The sequence below is a fragment of the Equus przewalskii genome, chromosome 8, assembly GCF_037783145.1.
Source record: "Equus przewalskii isolate Varuska chromosome 8, EquPr2, whole genome shotgun sequence".
Classification (NCBI taxonomy): Eukaryota; Metazoa; Chordata; class Mammalia; order Perissodactyla; family Equidae; genus Equus; species Equus przewalskii.
In genome coordinates, this window is record NC_091838.1 from 84,737,144 (window position 1) to 84,756,730 (window position 19,587).

At 44.6% G+C, this 19,587-nt stretch overlaps 1 protein-coding gene across 8 annotated transcripts in view; it reads right to left on the reverse strand.

Annotated features, from left to right (window-relative positions):
• Positions 1-19,587, reverse strand: part of ARHGAP39 (Rho GTPase activating protein 39) — a 125,011-nt gene that overhangs the window by 62,391 nt on the left and 43,033 nt on the right. For all 8 annotated transcript variants that reach the window (XM_070631309.1, XM_070631305.1, XM_070631310.1 and 5 more), the window contains exon 2: positions 7,769-7,932. In XM_070631309.1, coding sequence (XP_070487410.1) covers positions 7,769-7,848 — 80 coding nt within the window. In that variant the 5' untranslated portion in view covers positions 7,849-7,932. The remainder of the gene's footprint in view (positions 1-7,768; positions 7,933-19,587) is intronic.

Here is a 19,587-nt window from a genome sequence, read left to right on the forward strand (position 1 = left end):
GCTGTAATCATAATTTTTTAAAAACCATAATAACAAGTGTTGGAGAGGATGTGGAGAAACTACCACCTTTATGTACTGCTGGTGGGAATGTAAAACGGTACACCCGCTTTAGAAAAGAGTTTGGCATTTCCTCAAGAAGATAAACAGAGAGTTGTTGTCTGACACAGCGGTTCCACTCCTAGGCAGATACCCAAGAGAAATGGAAACACACATCCACACAGAAGCTTGTACATGAACGTTCACAGCAGCATTGTTTACGGTGGACACAACCCAACTGTCCAATACCTCATGAATGGATAAACAAAATGTGGTATATATCCACACAAGGGAGTATCATTCAGTCATAAAAAGGAAGCCCTGACACAGGCTACAACATGCACGAACCTTGAAAACATGCTGAGTGAAAAAAGCACGTCACAAAAGACCACCTATGGTGTGATTCCGTTTGTTTAAATTTTCCAGAACAGACAAATCCAGAGAGAAAGCAGATGAGTGGGGGCAGGGGAATGGCAGTGGCTGCTAATGGGAAGGGGTTTCTTTACGGCGTGGTAAAAATGTTCTGGACATTTTTGCACAACCTTGTGAATGTACCAAAAACACTGACTGTACACTTCTAAGGGTGAGTATTATGGTATGTGAATCATATCTCAGTTAAAAGAAGGACTGCCACTGGAGGAGAATCCAGCAGGTACAGGGGCAGTGGGCTGGGGTGCTCGCCACGAGAAGCAGAGGGGACCTGGGGTGCAGAGGTCCAACACTTCCTAAAGGACAGCTGGTGTCCAGGAATAGAGCATGTGCTCCAGAGACCGATGGGGAGGAAGGACCTCTGGGCTCTAATCTGAGTTAGCCATGGCCTGAGTGGGTGCTGGGGCGTTGGTAAATGCTCAGCCCTAGGGCGCCCCCACTGGCCCCCCACACACCAGGGTCCCTTCTGGGCCATGGGCCCTCCTCAACATCAGCCCCCACCACAGACACCTGCTTGCCTCAGTGTCCCCAGTAGCCCCCGCTCTTCTCTTTACCCCCTTCTTGCCTGCAAAGCTCAGTTTCTGGGGCCAGCAGGCCTCTCACAGCTGATATAACGGTCTCGTCCATCCTTCTATGGAATGTCGGTGTTTGGTAGAGACCTCACTTTTCCTTAGATTTTCAAAGAATAGTCAGTCCTCCTCTGTACTGAATTCCCATCACCTACACTGACAGGCCACTGTGTTTCCTGGACAACACCCTTCTGCAGGGTGCTGTCTTGTCCTTCTCCTGCTCCCTAAAGGCAGCTGGTGTGACCACAAAGACTCTGAGTCCCAGACCCCAGCAGACACCACACCCATTCTCGATACTGCACAAATTCATCAATGGAGACAGCAGCCTAAGAGCAAAACCTTGGGAACGGGCAGAGAGCCCACGGAGTCCCCACAGAAGAAGCAGTGGAGCCCTCGTGGGTCCTCTGCACCCCTCTCACGCTACCAGCCTCGCTGTCCCTGCGAGTGCCTGCCATCTGCCCTCCTCCTGCCGGGACGGCCACACCATGCTGAGTCTCCCTCCTCTACAGCCCTGCCCAAAGAGCAAACCCCTCCGCTTCCCCCGACTGGCGGACTCTGCTCAGTGCAGTGCCCCGGCTCCTAACTAGGGGCCTGGGCTCGGTCGTCCCTCCCAAAGGGCAGGAGGGCTGCATGTGTGGAGCCTTGAGCACCGCCTGGGAAGGTGAAGGCAGCACGCGCATGGCCCTGCCTGCACCCAGGTGCTGCTCTGACACAGGGAGGTTCCATGTTTCAGGAAACAAGCTTGTACCAACTGAAAACTGGCGATGCAGCACAACAGAGGAGACAACCAGTGCGGAGCTCCACACCCACGGGCCTCGTCTGCTCTGCCAGTGCTGCCTAGGCTTTGGCGGAGACTGCTGGACTAACTGTGACACCCAATGGTCCTTCTGGACTTACAGGTCTAGCCCAAGTCTGCCTGGTCACCTGTGTCCCCATGGACACTGGGAGAAGCATGCACACCTTCCACCAGCTTGGCACTGCCCTCCTCTTCTCCTTCTGGGCTTGGCCCAAGGGATCCCCCCAAAATCACCTCAGTCATGACTCAGAGCCCCAGGACACTTGCACCTGTGCCTTCCTGAGCCTGCCCAGCAGCATCAGCAACTCCTCTCACGATGTCCCAGAGCAACCGGGGTTCTCGGCCATGATCAGGGCAGCCACAGTCCTTCCCTCAGAGCGAGAGCAGAGCTGACACTTCTCACACCTCAGTGCGTGATCAGAGCCAAGAAACCACAGAAACTCCTTCTGGTTTCACCATTGCCCCTGAAGGAGGCAGAGAAGGAACTGGACAACCCAGAGCATTGCAATCACTTTCTGCGCCTGGAGGGTCCAGTGCTCTGAGCCCTAAAGACAACAGGAGCATTAAGACCTCAGGAAAAGGACGTGAGAGAGTGAGACTGAAGACAAGAGATGGTGTCACAGGAGCAAGACAACAGCAAGAACACAGTCCTGGGAACACGCCAGCAGGGCGCATGATCTTCATGGGGTGCATGATGGACCTGAAAGCCCGAGGAGGAGGCCTCCATCAGGGGCGGGGGCACTGGCTTCACCACAGCCGGCACTTCTCCCAGAATTAGCTTGTTATCTGGATATACCAGCAGTCAGACTCCCAACAGGACATTGTTTCTGAGAAAGGCGGGCAGACTAATGCTATAGAGAAGAACAAATGACCAAGAAGAGGCCAGGTGCTTTCGAAAGGAAGGACTGGAGAGGGTGGGCATAAAGACCCGGCAGGAAGCCGAGGAAGGCAGTGAGCTCAGGCGCAGAGGGGCGGACAGCACAGAGCCCCTTGCAGATGTGCACCCGTGGGGGAGAGGTAGCATCACAGACTCGGGAGGTGATCGACTGTCCACAGGGAAGGCCATCCAGGTGGATACACAGTAATTCACGTGAAAGGCAAAACCTTAAAACATTTGGAAGAAGAGTTTCATGAGCTCATTTAGCAAAGGGTTTATTGAATAAGACAAAAAAGCACAGAGAAAAGACAGTGAGACAGAGTATGTCAGAGCTTAACATGTTTGTTCACCAAAAATCAAAACCAACACAAAAATGTGAGCACAGACCAAGACAAAATATTCCATGTGTGTAATCAACACAGGACTGCTATCCAGAATGCACAGGCAAGTCTGCCAATCAGAGAAGCTAAGACAAACAATTCTACACAGCAAAAGGATGAGACAATCCCCAGAGGAGGAAAATGAGGAGCCAAGAACACACAGACACTCAATCTCCCAGGCATCAGGCACGGACACTAAAACCACAGACTGACCACTGACCAAGAAGAAAATGGATGGAGCAGGCACGCTGTGGTAGGGGAGGAACGGGCAGAACACCCCAGAGAGCATCCAGCATCTGTGCAGGCTGGAGACACCAACCCTGCAGCTGCCATGGAGCCTTCAGTGGGAGGCACAGCCACGCCCACAGCCGCAGGATCACACACAGGTGCTCTGTGGCATGACTGCCTGCAGGGCCCTCTGGGGCACCATCTATAAAAGGAAAACTTGGAACCCAATGGCATGGGTGCTGTGGGAGGACAGCTGGTGTTCCGTCAGGTGCTGACCGTGCCCCATGATGGCCCATGAACCATAGGGAGAGTCAGCATGAGGAGAGCTGGCCAGAAAGAAGCAGACAGATGCTGTGCAGCCTGGGTAAGTCAGGGTGTGGCTGGGCACGTGCACAGAGGTCAGTGGAATCACCAGAAGGGCAGAAGCAGATCCAGTTCCTCATGGAAACCTAGGACAGACAGCTCCGACCAGGGCACAGGCAGCCTTTAACAAATGGTGCTGGGACCATTCGATAGCATTTAGGAAATGAAAAAGTCGGACTCATCCCTCACCACACACAGGAATAAACTCCAAGTGGATCCAGGATGTGAACATAAAAGCAAAACTATACCAGCACCATCAGAAAGCTTTGGGCTTTGCCCCCAATCTGGGTGAAGTGAAAAACTTTCTAACGGTGACTAAAGATACAGATGCACTAAAAGAAAAGGTCAATAAACTGCAAAATAAAAAAAGTTTTGGCTTTTTGGACATATTTGATGAAAATATTAAATATTTGCATTATAAATTATAGGTACAGGGCTCATATCCTTAATACACAAATTTGGAGAAGAAAAAACAAAATATATTGTAGAAAAATGGGTATGAGATAAGAATAGACAATTCACACAGGGAAGACATGCCACTTCACCTGGCATCAGACATAAAAGCCTGGCCACACTGGGACCCTCGGCACACAGGCATAGCACACACGACTCCCTGGAGGGCACACGGTGGACAACATCCCCAAGTCAGCAACCCCTTGCCCAGATTTACCTGAAGAAACACCTCCAACAACACAAATTACATGAGCAAAGGCTCTTCGCTGCAGAATCCTGGAAGCTACCTCAATGTCCAACATGGGACTGGCTGACACACACAACCAGGAAGCTGCAAGGCAGGACGAGCTCTGTGACCCGAGAGGCAGTGATCCAGTGGGTCCTTCCAGACAGACACTTAGATCAGCCAGGAAACCTACCTGCTAGAGGCAGGTGTGGGGCTTGGAGAAGCTCTACGAGGAGCGGCTCCTCTCTGAATACACCTTTTGTATACTGTCATCTTTTGGAAGAACGTGAATGGTCCACATGTTTAAAAAACAAAATTAAATCAGTAAGAAGGGGAAAGGGGAGGAAAACAACTCAAACTAAAACAAATGAACTCAACTGTATTTCAGTGAACATCAGGACCACAACAAGGGGAATAAGGACTAATCCCAGTAACTTGTGCACACAGGGCCGGACACTGTTCCTGCTCCTGGGTGGAGTGTGCATGCGGGTGCAAATAAATACTGAACTTTGTTTTTAGTGTATATATATACACACACACACACACACACACATATTTTTGTAGTGGAATGAGAGAAACAATTCTGGACATACTATCAGATGAGCCAATGAGTAGATGCAGTGGTTCTCTGGGAGCAGAGTTCTCACCCAGGAAGAGGGGATGTGACCGAGGAAGGGGAATGGACTGGAATTGGAAGTGTTGGTGTGAACTCAGCAATTCTAACATGTGTATGTTCATGTGCACATTTGTGTACATATTTTCTAGTCTGTCAGTGCTTAAAGGGCCAGGAAGCCACCACACTGTGGGAGCCATGAGCATACTATACATGCAGACTGGTCCTCCAGTACTGCTACTCTGGCCCCTGGCCCCATAAGATGTTAACCACAACCCTGCTCAAAACAAGCCTAACATTCTCTTTAGCTCGCAGAAAACCACAAAGAAAGGAAAGAGAAGATGGCTGAACAAAACCAGTCAAAACCCGTCGAAGGCAACATGGCAGTCCGACTTAACCTCACACAGACCCCACAGCTCACTATACGCTCACTGTAATACGTCACCATATTATAGAACACACCCCCCAACGCCATGACAGTTTACAGCTGCCATGGCAATGGCAGGACACAACCAAATAAGGAAAGAAAGAGGTGGCACCCTTGCTCCCCAGAACAGCCTGCCCATTTCCCCGAACAACTCTGCATATTCCTCCCCTTCATTACCTCGACCCCTTATAACAGCTGCTTAGTCACCCCAGGAGCTGAGAAGCTGATGTGTGTTGTTCCCACTTCTCCATTCTTTGGCCACTGAATAAAGTTTGTGCTATTGAATGCTCAGCTTCAGTCTCATTTCAAAGTTGAGACACCAAACAGATTAAGAACCTCAAGAGGAAGGGCAGAAGACACTTCCTCGGGTCTCTCCCCAGTTGGAGAGAGAGTTCAGTTGGTAACACTCCATTTTCCTAAAAGGAACCCGGGCTCCTGGGACAAACAGTTGCTCCAGGGTAGGGCAGCACAAGAGGCCTGGAGCATCTTGTTAAGCCAGAAGGAAGGAAAGCTCCAAGAATCACAAGCACATGGGAGACAGGAGCCAGCCTGGAGGAGTGCACCAGGCCAATCTGGGGCAACACTTAAAGCGAGAACTGAAGAGTTAAAACTTCCCTGAATTAGGGCGAAACTCTGCCTTGTGTCCACAAGGTTAACACAGGAAACAAAGTAACCAAAGTTTCTGAGCTGGTTTTACAGAACAGCAGGAGGACAGGGATAAGAGCAGCTTGCCCACAGCCCCCGCCTGACTAAGCATCTTGCAGGAGCATTGAGAAGCTAAAATGACTGTAAACTTCAGACATTACAGACTAAAAATCCACCACATACAACACATAGAACTCCCCCGAATTTGCAGATGCCACCTGTGAAGAAATATGAAACAGCCGTGCCTGTGCAGAGGACTCTTAAAACTTAAGCTCCCAAGGCTACGTGCTCCCCTTCCCCTACCTAAAATCTCAGATAAAAACTCCTACCTTTTTCCCTTCTAGAAGGTGGATCTGAGTTTTAACTCCCCTCTCCTCATCTGGCTGACTTTCTATAATAAACCTTTCTCCTTGCCACAAGCCTGGCGTTCCAGTTATTGGCCCTCCTGTGCAGTGGGTAAACGAACCTGTGTTTGTGTTCAGCAACAACATGAGCACCAAAGAAATTAAGTGCAGGAATGAACTACAAACCACATAAAACAGAAAGGAATACGTGAGTCCATAGCAAGAATGAACAAGTGAACACATTAACAGGGAGAAGGGGCTCCTGTTCTAGCAGGGTGCACAGGTGGGAGGAGTGCTGTAGTGGGGAAGTCGGCATTCTGTGCCCATCCCAGGTAAGACTGGATCGAGTAAGAAACAATCAGAACACCTAACCGTGCGGAGCATGGGTGGTGAGGGGAGAGCAGCCATCATGCCCAGGGACAGCGGACGAGCATAAGGTGGACGTGGGCCTGAGAGAGCCTGAGAAGGACACAACACTGCTGTGCAGCGTTCCACTGAGGAACCATCAGACAAATCCAAACCAGGTGCTCTACTTAAAAAAGGGCAACTATTACCTTAAAAAGTGTCAATGTCAAAAAAGACAGGGACAGGCTGCAGAAACCCTCCAGATGCAGCAGATGCAAGCCCGGCGGGGTGAGCTGGTGAGGCGAGTGCACGATGGCGGGGCCAGGAAATGCTATGAAGGATGACAGGGAACCAGCTGCCAGAGCTGGACAGGGCAGCAGAGGAGACCCGAGCCTCGCACTAGCAGATTTACTCAAAGTGACACCAGTCCTGGGGGAAGCGAGCAAACACTGGCCCATGACCTGAGCGACCCAACCCAAGATGACTCAGAGAACAGCACTGTGTGTGGAGGGAGGAGGGAGCACACGATGGCCACCAAGGGTGAATCTGGGCAAGGGGACACAAGTGGTCAGCGCACTGTCCTGTTTTTGCAACTTCTCTGTTAGTATGGAGTTATTTCCAAATAAAGCTAAAAATTAGAAAAATAAGAATGAGAAACTATGGCTACTGCCTCAGCATAGATCTTTGCTCAGAGGAGCATAAAGAACTGGGCTCAGCCACAGGGCCTGCAGGGTGTCCAGCCCAGGCAGCAAGTCCACCTCAGTGAGGAGAAGGCCCTTGCCCGGTCATGCATCTGCAGCAGGAAGTGGGGCCACACCCGGGGACTGAGCTTCCCCAGGGGAGGTCAAACTCAGAAGTAAGCACAAGTCAGCTCTGAAGGAAAGTGGCCCCAGTCCTGCTGTGTGTAGGCGGGACAGCAGCTCCTCCGCCACAGCACTGGTTAACAAGCCAAGAGTCCTTCTCCTAAAGGAAGAGAGTGCTCCATCCCACTCAGCCACTCCTCTGGAACTTAGCGTGCACAGACAGCCCCTCCTTACCTTGTGCTTGACCCTGAGACCCGCGGCTCCTGCGTGCCAGCATGACGGCTCTCACATTCGTAGTCTTGAGCCTGGGACATTGCAGCCCTTTCCTGAGGACCGAGTGGACAGACGTCAGCGGGTCATTGGGATGCCCCTCCAGTGTCAGTCGGGAAGGCGCCACCCTGTGAGAGAGCAGAGTCTCTAAGCACGTAAATTCAGAAAACGTCTTATTACACCTTTGGGTTTCAGGAAGCAATAACAGCCCAGTGCTCTGGCGAGAATGAGGAATACCCAGGCCTAAGCGTGGTTTCCCACTCCCTGCACCCTGCCCCTGAACCCCAGCTGGGCCAGCCCTGCCCAGCTCCCTGCAAGCGGCCTGCCGCCCCGAGACATAGTGTCCTCAGCTGCCAGATAGGGACAGCACCACAACCTCGTGCCACTGTGGCTATGTGCAGGAAGTGCTCAGCAAGGGCCACCCCATGGCAACACTCAAGAAAAACTGATGCACACGTAGGGTTTCCTGGTTTATGACAAAGAGTGGACTTTTCAAAAACAGTGTCGTGTTGGCTGGATATATACATGGGGGAAAAAAGAACCTTGACCCCTACCTCATCCAATACACAAAACTCAGTTATACATAGATCTAATTGTAGATCTAATGTAGATCTAAATGTCAAAAGTAAAACAATAAGCCTTCTAGAAAAAACGTCTAAGAAAATCTTTGTGGCTTTACACTAGGTACAGATAACTTAATCAGGCACAAAACACCACTAACCACAAACGAAAAATGCATAAATTGGTCTATAGTAAAATTAAGAACTTCTGTTTATCAAGACACCATTATGAGCAAAAAGGCAAGTCAGAGTGGGAAATATTTGCTATACAGAAGATGCACGGTACATCACATATAACACATGAGTGTATACGTATCTAATCTGCCATGTTTCAGAACATATAAAAATTCCTAGAAATAAATAATAAAAAGGCAGATAATCCAATAGAAAAATGGACAAAAGACTTGAATACTCACTTTACAAAAAGGAATATCTAAATGACTAATAAACACATGGAAATGTACTCAACTTCACTAATTGTCAGAGAAATGCTAATTAAAAGCATAATGGGATACTGGTACACCCATCAAAATGGTGAAAATAGAGAGGAAAATCTATCACATGCTGGCAAGGATGTGGAGGCTCATCTACGGCTGCAAGAAACTGGCTAACCCACTCCAGACCACGGTTGCAGCATTTCCTAGAACTGCACATACACCCCCAGCCCAGCCACCCAGAGCTTCCACCTCTAGCGATGGAGGCCAGCAGAGGCTCACACATACGCTCTCCAAGACCTGCACACAGTGTTCCCAGAAGTCCTGGTCACGATGGCCAAAATGAGAAACTGCCAATGTTCGTCACAGCTGAACGGACACTCAAAGTGCACACAGGGGTCCACCCTCAACGACCTAGGTGAAGCTCCCAAACAGAAGGCGAGAGACAGAAGCCAGACATCACTGGACACACAGGGTTTGATTCCCTTACACAAAGTGCACATCAGGCAAAGTCAGCCTCTCCTGTTAGAAATCAGGAGCAGCCGCCTCAGGTTGAGTAGTCACAGGAGGGGCCTGAGGGCCATGCCGCTCTGTTTCCGGCCAAGTGCCCTTTATACAAGTGTGGGTCTGTAAAAGCTCACAGAGCTTCACGCCTGTGCTTTCACACTTTTCTGTATACATGCCTCGCTTCAGTAAAGTCTGCAGAAATAAGGAGCTGGGGCATCACTGGGGGCACTCACCTCCTTGTGCCCTGTCCCCATCCGAGTTGGCATCAGGTCGGGGCCCTCCCTAGAAGAGGCCGTCCACAGATCTTAACTGTGCTATTGGAGGGGAAATAAAACAGGTTCAAAGCAGCAGGTGGGGGCATAGCCAGCCAGGGGCCCAAGGGGAGGAGACGGCAGGCCAAGCAGACACTTTCTCTAAGGCCCAGAGGACTCTGGTGCTGCAGGTCCAATCTGACTCGCTCAGTTCACGAGCTGGAGAAGGCTGACCTGGAGGACAGGCTCCCAGCCTTCTCCTTTCTGCCAGTCAAATGTCCACACAAATATTTACATAAATGCTGGAGACTAATAGGAACGCCAATTTTTAATTTTTATTTATTTTTTTTTGGTGAGGAAGACTGGCCCCGTGCTAACATCTGGCGCCGATCTTCCTGTTTTTGCCTGAGGAAGACTGTCACTGAGCTAACATCTGTGCCAATCTTCCTCTATTTTTTGTATATGGTATGCTGCCACAGATGGCTTGGTGAATGGTGTGGAGGTCATGTCCAGGATCCAAACTTGCAAACCCTGGGGTGCTGAAGCAGAGCACGCGAAGTTAACCTACACCACCAGGCCGGCCATTTTTAAAAATGAAAGTCAAGTGTTTCTAATTTCTTGTCTGTCTGAGAGAAAATAGGTAACCTTCTGGTATGGCTCCAACATTTAAAAAATAAAAATAAAAACACAGCAGTGTTAGTGAAATTTTGAGAAACTAAAAAGTATCTACCATAACCCGAAAGCAACTCAAATCAACCACCTCCACCTGTGTATCTCCTTTCGGTCTCGTCCCATTCTTCACGGCCGGTCTAGAGCAGGACACAGCAGTCGGCAAAGACGTCTACTTCAATGCATCTGACTGGCCCTCCTTGTCTCAGAGTTGCCTCATGCATCACCTCCTCCAGAAAGCGTTCTTCAATCTGAGACAGACACTAGGTCTTGGTGACCCCAAACACCCTGGGTCTGAAATCAGGTACTGTTAGTCCTCCAACTTTGCTCTTCATTTTTGAAGTTGTTTTCATTACTCTAGGTCCTTCACATTTCCATATGAATTTCAGAATCAGCTTCTCAATTTCTGCAAAGTTGGGAAGCTTGCTGGGATTTTGATTGTAGTTGTGTTGAAGCTATACATCAATATGAAGAAAACTAACATCGTAACAATATCAAATCTTCTAATCTATGAACATGGCATATCTCTCCATTTATTTAGGTCTACTTTCTTTCAGCGGTGTTCTGTAGGTTTGAGTGTACAGATCTCACACATATTTAGTCAGATTTATCCATAAGTATTTCATATGTTTGATGCTAGCAAAATATAAAACAATTTCCAATTGTTTGTTGCTAGCACAGAAACATACACAGGCATACTTTGTTTTACTGTGCTGCACTTCATTGCACTTCACAGATTTTTTTTACAGGACCCTCCACCGGCATAAAGATTACAATTCACTGAAGGCTCAGATGATGGTTAGCATTTTTTAGCAGTATTTTTAAATTAAGGTAGTACACTGTTTTTTAGACATAATGATATTGCACACGGAATAGACTACGTTACAGTGTAGTGTAAACATGTTTTATATGCACCTAGGAAGCCAAGAAATTCATGTGACTTGCTTTACTGCAATATTTGCTTTATTGTGGTGATCTGGAACTGAACCCAGAACATCTCCAAGGTGTGCCTGTAATTTGTTTTTGCATATTGGTCTTGTATGTGTAACCCTGCTAAACAAACTTATTAGTTCTAATTGCGTTTTTTTTTTTTTTGGACTAGGATTTCTACATAGATGATCATGTCAACAGTGAACACCAACAACTGTGCTTCTTCCTTTCCAGTCTGGATCATTTTACTTCTTTTTCTTGCCTTATTGCACTGGCTAGAACTCCAGGATGATGATGAACAGAATGAGTAAGTGCGGACTTACCTAATCTTGGGGGAAAGTATACAATGTTTCACTATTAAGTACCATGTCAGTTGCAGGCTGTCAAGCCGAGGAAGTTGCCTAGAATTCCTAGCTGGCAGAGTTTTTTAAAAACATTAGGAATGGATGCTGGATTTTCTAAAATGCTTTTACTGTTTCTATTGAAATAAACACATGATTTTTCTTTTGTAGTTTCATAATAGTTGAAGTCTACTGATTAAGTTGCTAATGTTAAACCAACTCTGCATTCCTTGACAAATCCCAACTGGTCATCACATATTAGCCTTTTTATATATTATTGGATTTGATTTGCTAAAATGTTGCTAAGAATTTTTGCAACTATGTTCATGTGGGAGATTGGTCTGTACTTTTTTCTTCTTGTAATGTCTTTGGTAGCAGGGCAATGTGGGCATAATAAAACGAGTTGAGAAGTATTCCCTCCTCTCAATTTTCTTGAGAGTTTGTGTAGAATTCCTATTATTTCTTCCTCAAATGTTTGGTAGAATACACAAGTAAAGTCATCTGGGCATCTAGTTTTCTTTGTGGGAAGGTTCTTAATTACAAATTGGATTTGTTTAATAGAAATAGAGCTAACCGGGCTTTAAATTTCCTCTTGAGTGAGTTTTAGTGGTTTTTGTCTTTCAAGAAATTTGTCCATTTCATATAAGTTAAACTTACTGGCATAAAGTTGTTATACTATTCTTTTATTATCCTTTTAGGACCAATGGAGTCTGTAGCAATGCCACTTCTTTTGTTCCCGTTATCGATAACTTTTCACCCTTTTTACTAATCAGTCTGGCCAGAAGTTTGTCAATTTTACTGATCTTGTAAAAAAGACAGCTTTTGGTTTAATTTTCTCTATTGTTTTCCTGCTTTGTTTGATTAGTTTCTACTTTGATCTGTATTATTTCCTTTCTTTGCATTCTTTTGGATTTAATTTGCTCCTCTTTCTAGTTTAAAGTAAAAGTTGAGTTCAGTGATGTGCAACCTTTTAAAATATTAATCCAATTTAGGTATTCAGTATTGTAAAATTCCCCTTAGAGTACAGCTCTCCTGACATCCCACAATTTGATATGCTGTATTTCCATTTTCATCCAGTTCAAAAGCTTTCTAATTTCCCTTTTGATTTCTCCTTTGATTCATGGATCATACAGAATTATGTTATTTATTTTCCCAATAGCTGATGATTTTCCAGATATTTTTTATTGGTTTCTAATTTAACTCCATTTTTGTCAGAAAACCTATGGCACGGAAAAAATGGTCTATCTTGGTAAATATTTCATATGCACTGGAAAAAATATGCCGTTGGGTGGAGTGTTCTATAAAAGTCAATCAGGTCAAGTTGGTTGACACAGCCAATACGAATTTCTGGGCGTTTGTTCCATTGATTACTGAGAAAGTGGCATTGAGAGCCCCAACTATCATTGTGGATGTGTCTATTTCTCTTCGCAGTTCTAACAGTTTTTGCTTCATGTGTTTCACAGTTCTGCTTTTAGGTGCATAAAATTTATAGTGTCTTCTTGATGATTCACTTCTTTATCATTATGAAATATTTTTACCTGGCAGTTTTCCTTGTTTTGAAATCAGTAAGTTTGTTATTTATAGCAACCAGGCTTTCTTTCCATTAGTGTGAGGATTGTATGTCTCTTGTTTTCCTTTTAATTATTTGCATCTTTATATTTGTTGCCAGCATATATTTGGGTATTTGGTATATTTCCGCATTTTTATGCAATCTAACAATTTCTACCTTCTAATCAGGGTGTTCAAACCACCTAGATTTATGATTGTTGACATGGCTGGGTTGAAATCAATCATCCTGCTACTTGTTTTTGATTTGGCCCATCTGTTCTTTGTTCCCTTTTTCCGCCTTCTCTTGGATTAAGCATTTTATGTGATTCAGTTTTATCTCCACTGTTGACTTATCAGTTGCACGTAATTCATTGTTTTGCTATTTCAGTAGGGGATTTGGATTTATAGCGTCCATGTTTAATTCACCACAGTCTGCCTTCATGTGACATTATACCATGTCAAGTCTATCAGTTTGCCATCTCTCCTCTCCTGTGCCATATTTGTCATATATTTTATTCAATATGTTATAACCCCCACTCTGCTACACTGCTATTATTTTATTTAAATAATTATCTTTTAAAGAGTTTTAAGTATTAAGAAGTATCTTATATGTTTAGCCATGTCGTTACCATTTCCAGGCTTCATCCTTTTGTGTAAATCCCGATCTCCACCTCGTTTCCTTTTCCCGCAGCCTGAAGGACTTCCTGCAACATTTCTTGCAGTGAAGGTCTGCTGGTGTTAAATTCTTTCGGCTTTTCTATGTTTCAACACTTCATTCAAAAAGACATTTACTCAGATATAGAATTCTAGGTTGGCAGTTTTCATTCAGCATTTTCACATGCTGCTCTATTGTCTCCTCATTTGCATTATTTCCAGAGAAACGTGCTGTGTCTGTATCTTTATTCCTCTGCACGTAATATGTCTTTTTTTCTGGCTGCTTTTAAGACTTTTCTCTTCATCAGTGGTTTTGGGCAATTTAATTAGGTTGTGTCTTGTGTAATTTTATTCGTGCTTCTTGTGTGTAGTGTTTGCTAAGATTGTTTGATCTAGGTTTATAGTTTTCATCAAATTTGGAAGCTTTTCAGCAATTATTTCTTTAAACAGTTTTTCTGTCCATCCCTTTCACTTTGGGAACTCCAGTTACACAAAAACACAGCCCTTTGCCAGTTGCCACAGCTCAGTCATGCTCTTGTTAACTTTTGTTTATTTAAAAGTACTTTTTCTAGGGGCCAACTCCACAGCCTAGTGGTTAAGTTTGGCATACTCTGCTTTGGTGGCCCAGGTTCAGTTCCTGGGCACAGACATATACCACCCATTGGCGGCCATACTGTGGTGGTAATCCACATACAAAATAGAGGGAGATTGGCACAGACATTAGTTCAGGGCAAATCTTCCTCAGCAGATAAATAAATGAATAAAGAAAGAAAGAAATAAAAATACTTTTTCTCTCCTTGTTTTAGTTTGGATAGTTCTTACTGCTTTGTCTTCAAGTTCACTAATCTTTTCTTCTGCAATGTCTAATCTGACACTAATCCCCTTCCATGTGATTTGTATTCAGATATTTTAGTTTCAACTCTGGAAGTTTAATCTGGATTTTTTTTTTTTAGTTCACTGTCTTTATACTTCACCATGTCTCTGCTTAATGTGCCCAATATTTCCCTTACCTTTTTGAACATAGGGAAAATAGTTGTAATAACTGCTTTACTGACTTTTGCTAAATCTAACATCTGAGTTTCACATCAGCTTTGATGGATTTTTCACTGCATTATGGGTTGTATTTTCCTGTTTCTTTCTATGCCTGGTAATTCTTGACTTGATGTCACACATTGTAAATGTTATTCTTTTGGAAGCTGTACATGTCTATATTCTTATAAACACCCTTGAGCTTTGTTTTGGGATACAATTCCTGGGAAACAGTGTGAAACTTTTGGTTCTTGCTTCTAAGACTGGGTAGGAGCACCAGATCGGCATCTATGCTAGGGCCAATTAGCCTCCACTGAGTAGTCTATCAAATGCCCTGAGTCATACAGACTCTCAGTCTGCCTGATGACAAGGCACTCTTCAGTGTTGTGAGAGCTCTGAGTGCTGCTCCCTCTAGTCCTTCCAGGTGATTCTTTCGCTGGCCTGTTAGCTTCCTCATACTCACCTGCTGATTAGCACTCTGCTGAAAACTTAGGAAGACGTTCTGCACACCTCTGAGCTCTGTCTGTTTGCAGCTCTCTGCTCTCTAGGACTCTTCTCTGAAAGCTCTAAGCTCCCTCTCCTGAACTCAGGGAGTCTGCCAGGCCCTGCCACCTCACACCACAACCTGGAAACCCCTCTAATGCAGTCAGCTGGGGAAATCTTTGGGTTCATCTTGTTAGAGTCTCGTCTCATAGGAATCACTGTACTTTGTTGCCTCATACCCAAAGTTCAGAAAACCAAGGTTCCATAAATATTATCCAGCTTTTTATTATGTCCAGGTGCGAGGGTAAATCTGATCCTTGTTACCCATCTTGTGCATAGGTAGAAATCCAAGTACTTTTATCTAGTATTGTACAGTTAAACAAATGAATCATTGTAACTGTGAGACTTGTCTCCCCCACTAGAGGGTAAACTCCCTGAAGGCGGAGATGATGTTTGTTTTGTTAACCACTACATCCTTGACACAGAGTGACCAATCAAAAATTTACTGAATAAACACATTCCTTAATCTGCCTGGAATTTATTTTGGCATACTATATAACTAAGGACTTAAAATGTTTGTCCTAGACTACATACTGAATGATTCCAAGTAGACGATAATCTGGAAAAGGCAAAACTATACTGATGGTAAAAAGATTGTGGCTGCCAGTGATTCAGGGGAGGGAGGAAGGGTGAATGGGTGAGCAAGGGGATTTTTTAGGGCGGTAAAACTACTCTGTATGATACCGCCATTGTGGATACCTGACACTACGCATTTCTCAAAACTCATGGCAGTTTACAGCAAAAAAAGTGAACATTAATGTATACAAATTTCAAAGAAAATAATTTAGGAGGTCAAGATTCTCAGGATGGAATGCAGCATATTACAAAACAATCTAACTGCATTACAAATGTATGAAACAACTTCCCAGGGGATGGGGTAGGAGGAAAGGTGCTGCCCTAAGTCACTCTGGAAATTAGTGGAGGCTATAAGACGAAGGCACCAGGAACTGCATGTGAGCATGTGCTCCAGCTGATCAAGCTGTTCCAGGAGTGTGGTTTACAATTCTGACACTGCTGTATGTATAACCTGGAACCGAAGAATTAATCAAAAGGATGGCAGATGGTGGAAGCCAGGTTTCTCGCTATTAGAGTAGAAGGTTACAGACAAGCACGGGGAGGAGTCTAGAATGGCTCATGTGGTGATGGACTAGAGTTGGAAACATCAGTAGAAACTCATGCTTAGTGTAATATAGATAGAGATGGCCGCATCTAGAAATATTTATGTGTGTGGCTATATACATAGGTCAATATACACAAATATGTTTCCTGGCTCTGTGAGCTAACTGGTCTAGAAACAACAACAGCCTATAGCAATTAGCACACCCAGTGCCCAGATCTTGGCCCTAACACCATTCTACAGTGACAGGAACCAGGAATCCTTGCAGAAATGGCTGAAATGACTGAGGCAGGAAACAGACACGATAAGCCTGGAGGATCTTGTAGAGCCAGAAAGTAAGTTAGAGCTAAAACAAAAACAAAACCCCACAATGATGGGGTCTGTCAGAGGGACAATGGAGCCAACTGAAAGAGCTCCCAAGGACCAAAGCTGGAGCAATTTGAGGAAAAAAGAAAGTCATATTGGATTATAACCCAAAGTATAAAATAAATATCCACAAATCCATACTGATATAAATAAATGAGTAAATAAGTAAGTAAAGATAGATAAATTTCTCTGCAAAAGAACAATCTATGTAATAAAGGCCATATATGACAAACCCACAGCCAACATCATACTCAATGGACAAAAACTGAAAGCCATCCCTCTGAGAACAGGAACAAGACAAGGGTGCCCACTTTCACCACTCTTATTCAACATAGTATTGTAGGTTTTGGCCAGAGCAATTCGGCAGGAAAAAGAAATAAACGGAATCCAAACAGGCAATGAAGAAGTAAAACTCTCACTGTTTGCAGACGACATGATCTTATATATAGAAAACCCCAAAGAATCCATAGGAAAACTATCAGAAATAATAAACAGCTACAGCAAAGTTGCAGGGTATAAAATCAACATACATAAATCAGTAGCATTTCTATATGCTAACAATAAACTAACAGAAAAAGAACTCAAGAACTCAATCCCATTCACAATCACAACAAAAAGAATAAAATACCTTGGGATAAATTTAACCAAGGAAGTAAAAGATCTATACAACGAAAAGTACAAGACTTTCCTGAAAGAAATCGATAACGACATAAAGAGATGGAAAGAGATTCCATGCACACGGATTGGAAGAACAAACAAATAGTTAAAATGGCCATACTACCTAAAGCAATCTACAGATTCAACGCTATCCCAATCAGAATCCCAATGACATTGTTTACAGAAATTGAACAAAGACTCCTAAAATTCATATGGGGCAACAAAAGACCCCGAATTGCTAAAGCAATCCTGAGAAAAAAGAACAAAGCCAGAGGCATCACAATCCCTGACTTCAAAGCATACTACAAAGCTACAGTAATCAAAAGAGCATGGTACTGGTACAAAAACAGCTGCACAGATCAGTGGAATAGAATTGAAAGCCCAGAAATAAAACCACATATCTATGGACAGCTAATCTTTGACAAAGGAGCTGAGGGCCTACAATGGAGAAAAGAAAGTCACTTCAACAAATGGTGCTGGGAAAACTGGACAGCCACATGTAAAAGAATGAAAATTGACCATTCTTTTTCATCATTCACCAAAATAAACTCAAAATGGATCAAAGACCTAAAGATTAGGCCTGAAACAATAAGTCTTCTAGAAGAGAATATAGGCAGTACACTCTTTGACATCAGTTTCAAAAGAATCTTTTTGGACACCATAACTCCTCAGACAAGGGAAACAATAGAAAGAATAAACAAATGGGACTTCATCAGACTAAAGAGCTTCTTCAAGCCAAGGGAAAACAGGATTGAAACAAAAAAACAACCCACTAATTGGGAAAAAATATTTACAAGTTATCTATCCGACAAAGGGTTAATCTCCATTATATATGAAGAACTCACACAGCTCAACAACAAAAAATCAAACAACCCGCTCAAAAAATGGGCAGGAGACATGAACAGACATTTCTCCAAAGAAGATATACGGATGGCCAATAGACACATGAAAAGATGCTCACCATCACTAATCATCATGGAAATGCAAATCAAAACTACACTAAGATATCACCTTACACCTGTTGGAATGGCAAAAATAACCAAAACAAAAAGTGACAAATGTTGGAGAGGTTGTGGAGAAAAAGGAACCCTCATACACTGTTGGTGGGAATGCAAACTGGTGCAGCCACTATGGAAAACAGTATGGAGATTTCTCAAAAAATTAAAAACAGAAATACCTTATGACCCAGCCATCCCACTACTGGGTATCTATCCAAAGAACTTGAAATCAGCAATTCCAAAAGTCCCATGCACCCCTATGTTCACTGCAGCATTATTTACAATAGCCAAGACGTGGAACCAACCTAAATGTCCATCAACTGATGATTGGATAAAGAAGACATGTTATATATATACAATGGAATACTTCTCAGCCATAAAAAGACAAAATCGTCCCATTCACAACAACATGGATGGACCCTGAAGGTATTATGTTAAGTGAAGTAAGCCAGACAGAGAAAGATGAACTCTGTATGACTCCACTCATAGGTGGAAGTTAAACACAGAGACAAAGAGGATTGATTGGTGGTTACCAGGGGAAAGGGTGGATGGGGGGATGGCACAAAGGGTGAAGCGGTGCACCTACAACATGACTAACAATAATGTACTACTGAAATTTCACAAGGTTGTAAACTATCATAATCTTAATAAAAAGTTTAAAAAAAAAAAGCAAAAAAAAGGAACAATCTATGTAAATACTCTGTCCCCAAAGAGGGAGAGCATGACTCTCCACTGTGACCTTCCTTCTAAAGCTGCAGAGTGGAATGCCTGGCAGACACCCCTCAGCCAGGGGGGTGCCCCATCCTGAGGCAGGGCGCGCCACACAGGAAGACCAGCCTGGCTCAGCATGACTTCCTGGAGGGCACTTTTCTCTCCCTCACCTTGCTGCCTTAGCTCTACTGCTTCCGGAGCAGAGCATGAGGCAGCTGGGCTTGTACAAATATTCACCTAATCTCCCAGGTCCTATCCTGGCACTGGCCATTTTGTATCCAATTTTTCCAGAAACAGGATGCACTGTCTCAATGTACAAAGTCGCCCCTCCTTTACCCCAGGGAGGTCTGGCTTTACTTGTCCCCTCACACCCTGCACACTGCTTCTTCTCTGGACTCCAACACCCCCCACCACCTCCATCCAGTCTCCCTGCAGCCCTGATGCTCTGGCATCTTCTCTCTGACCACC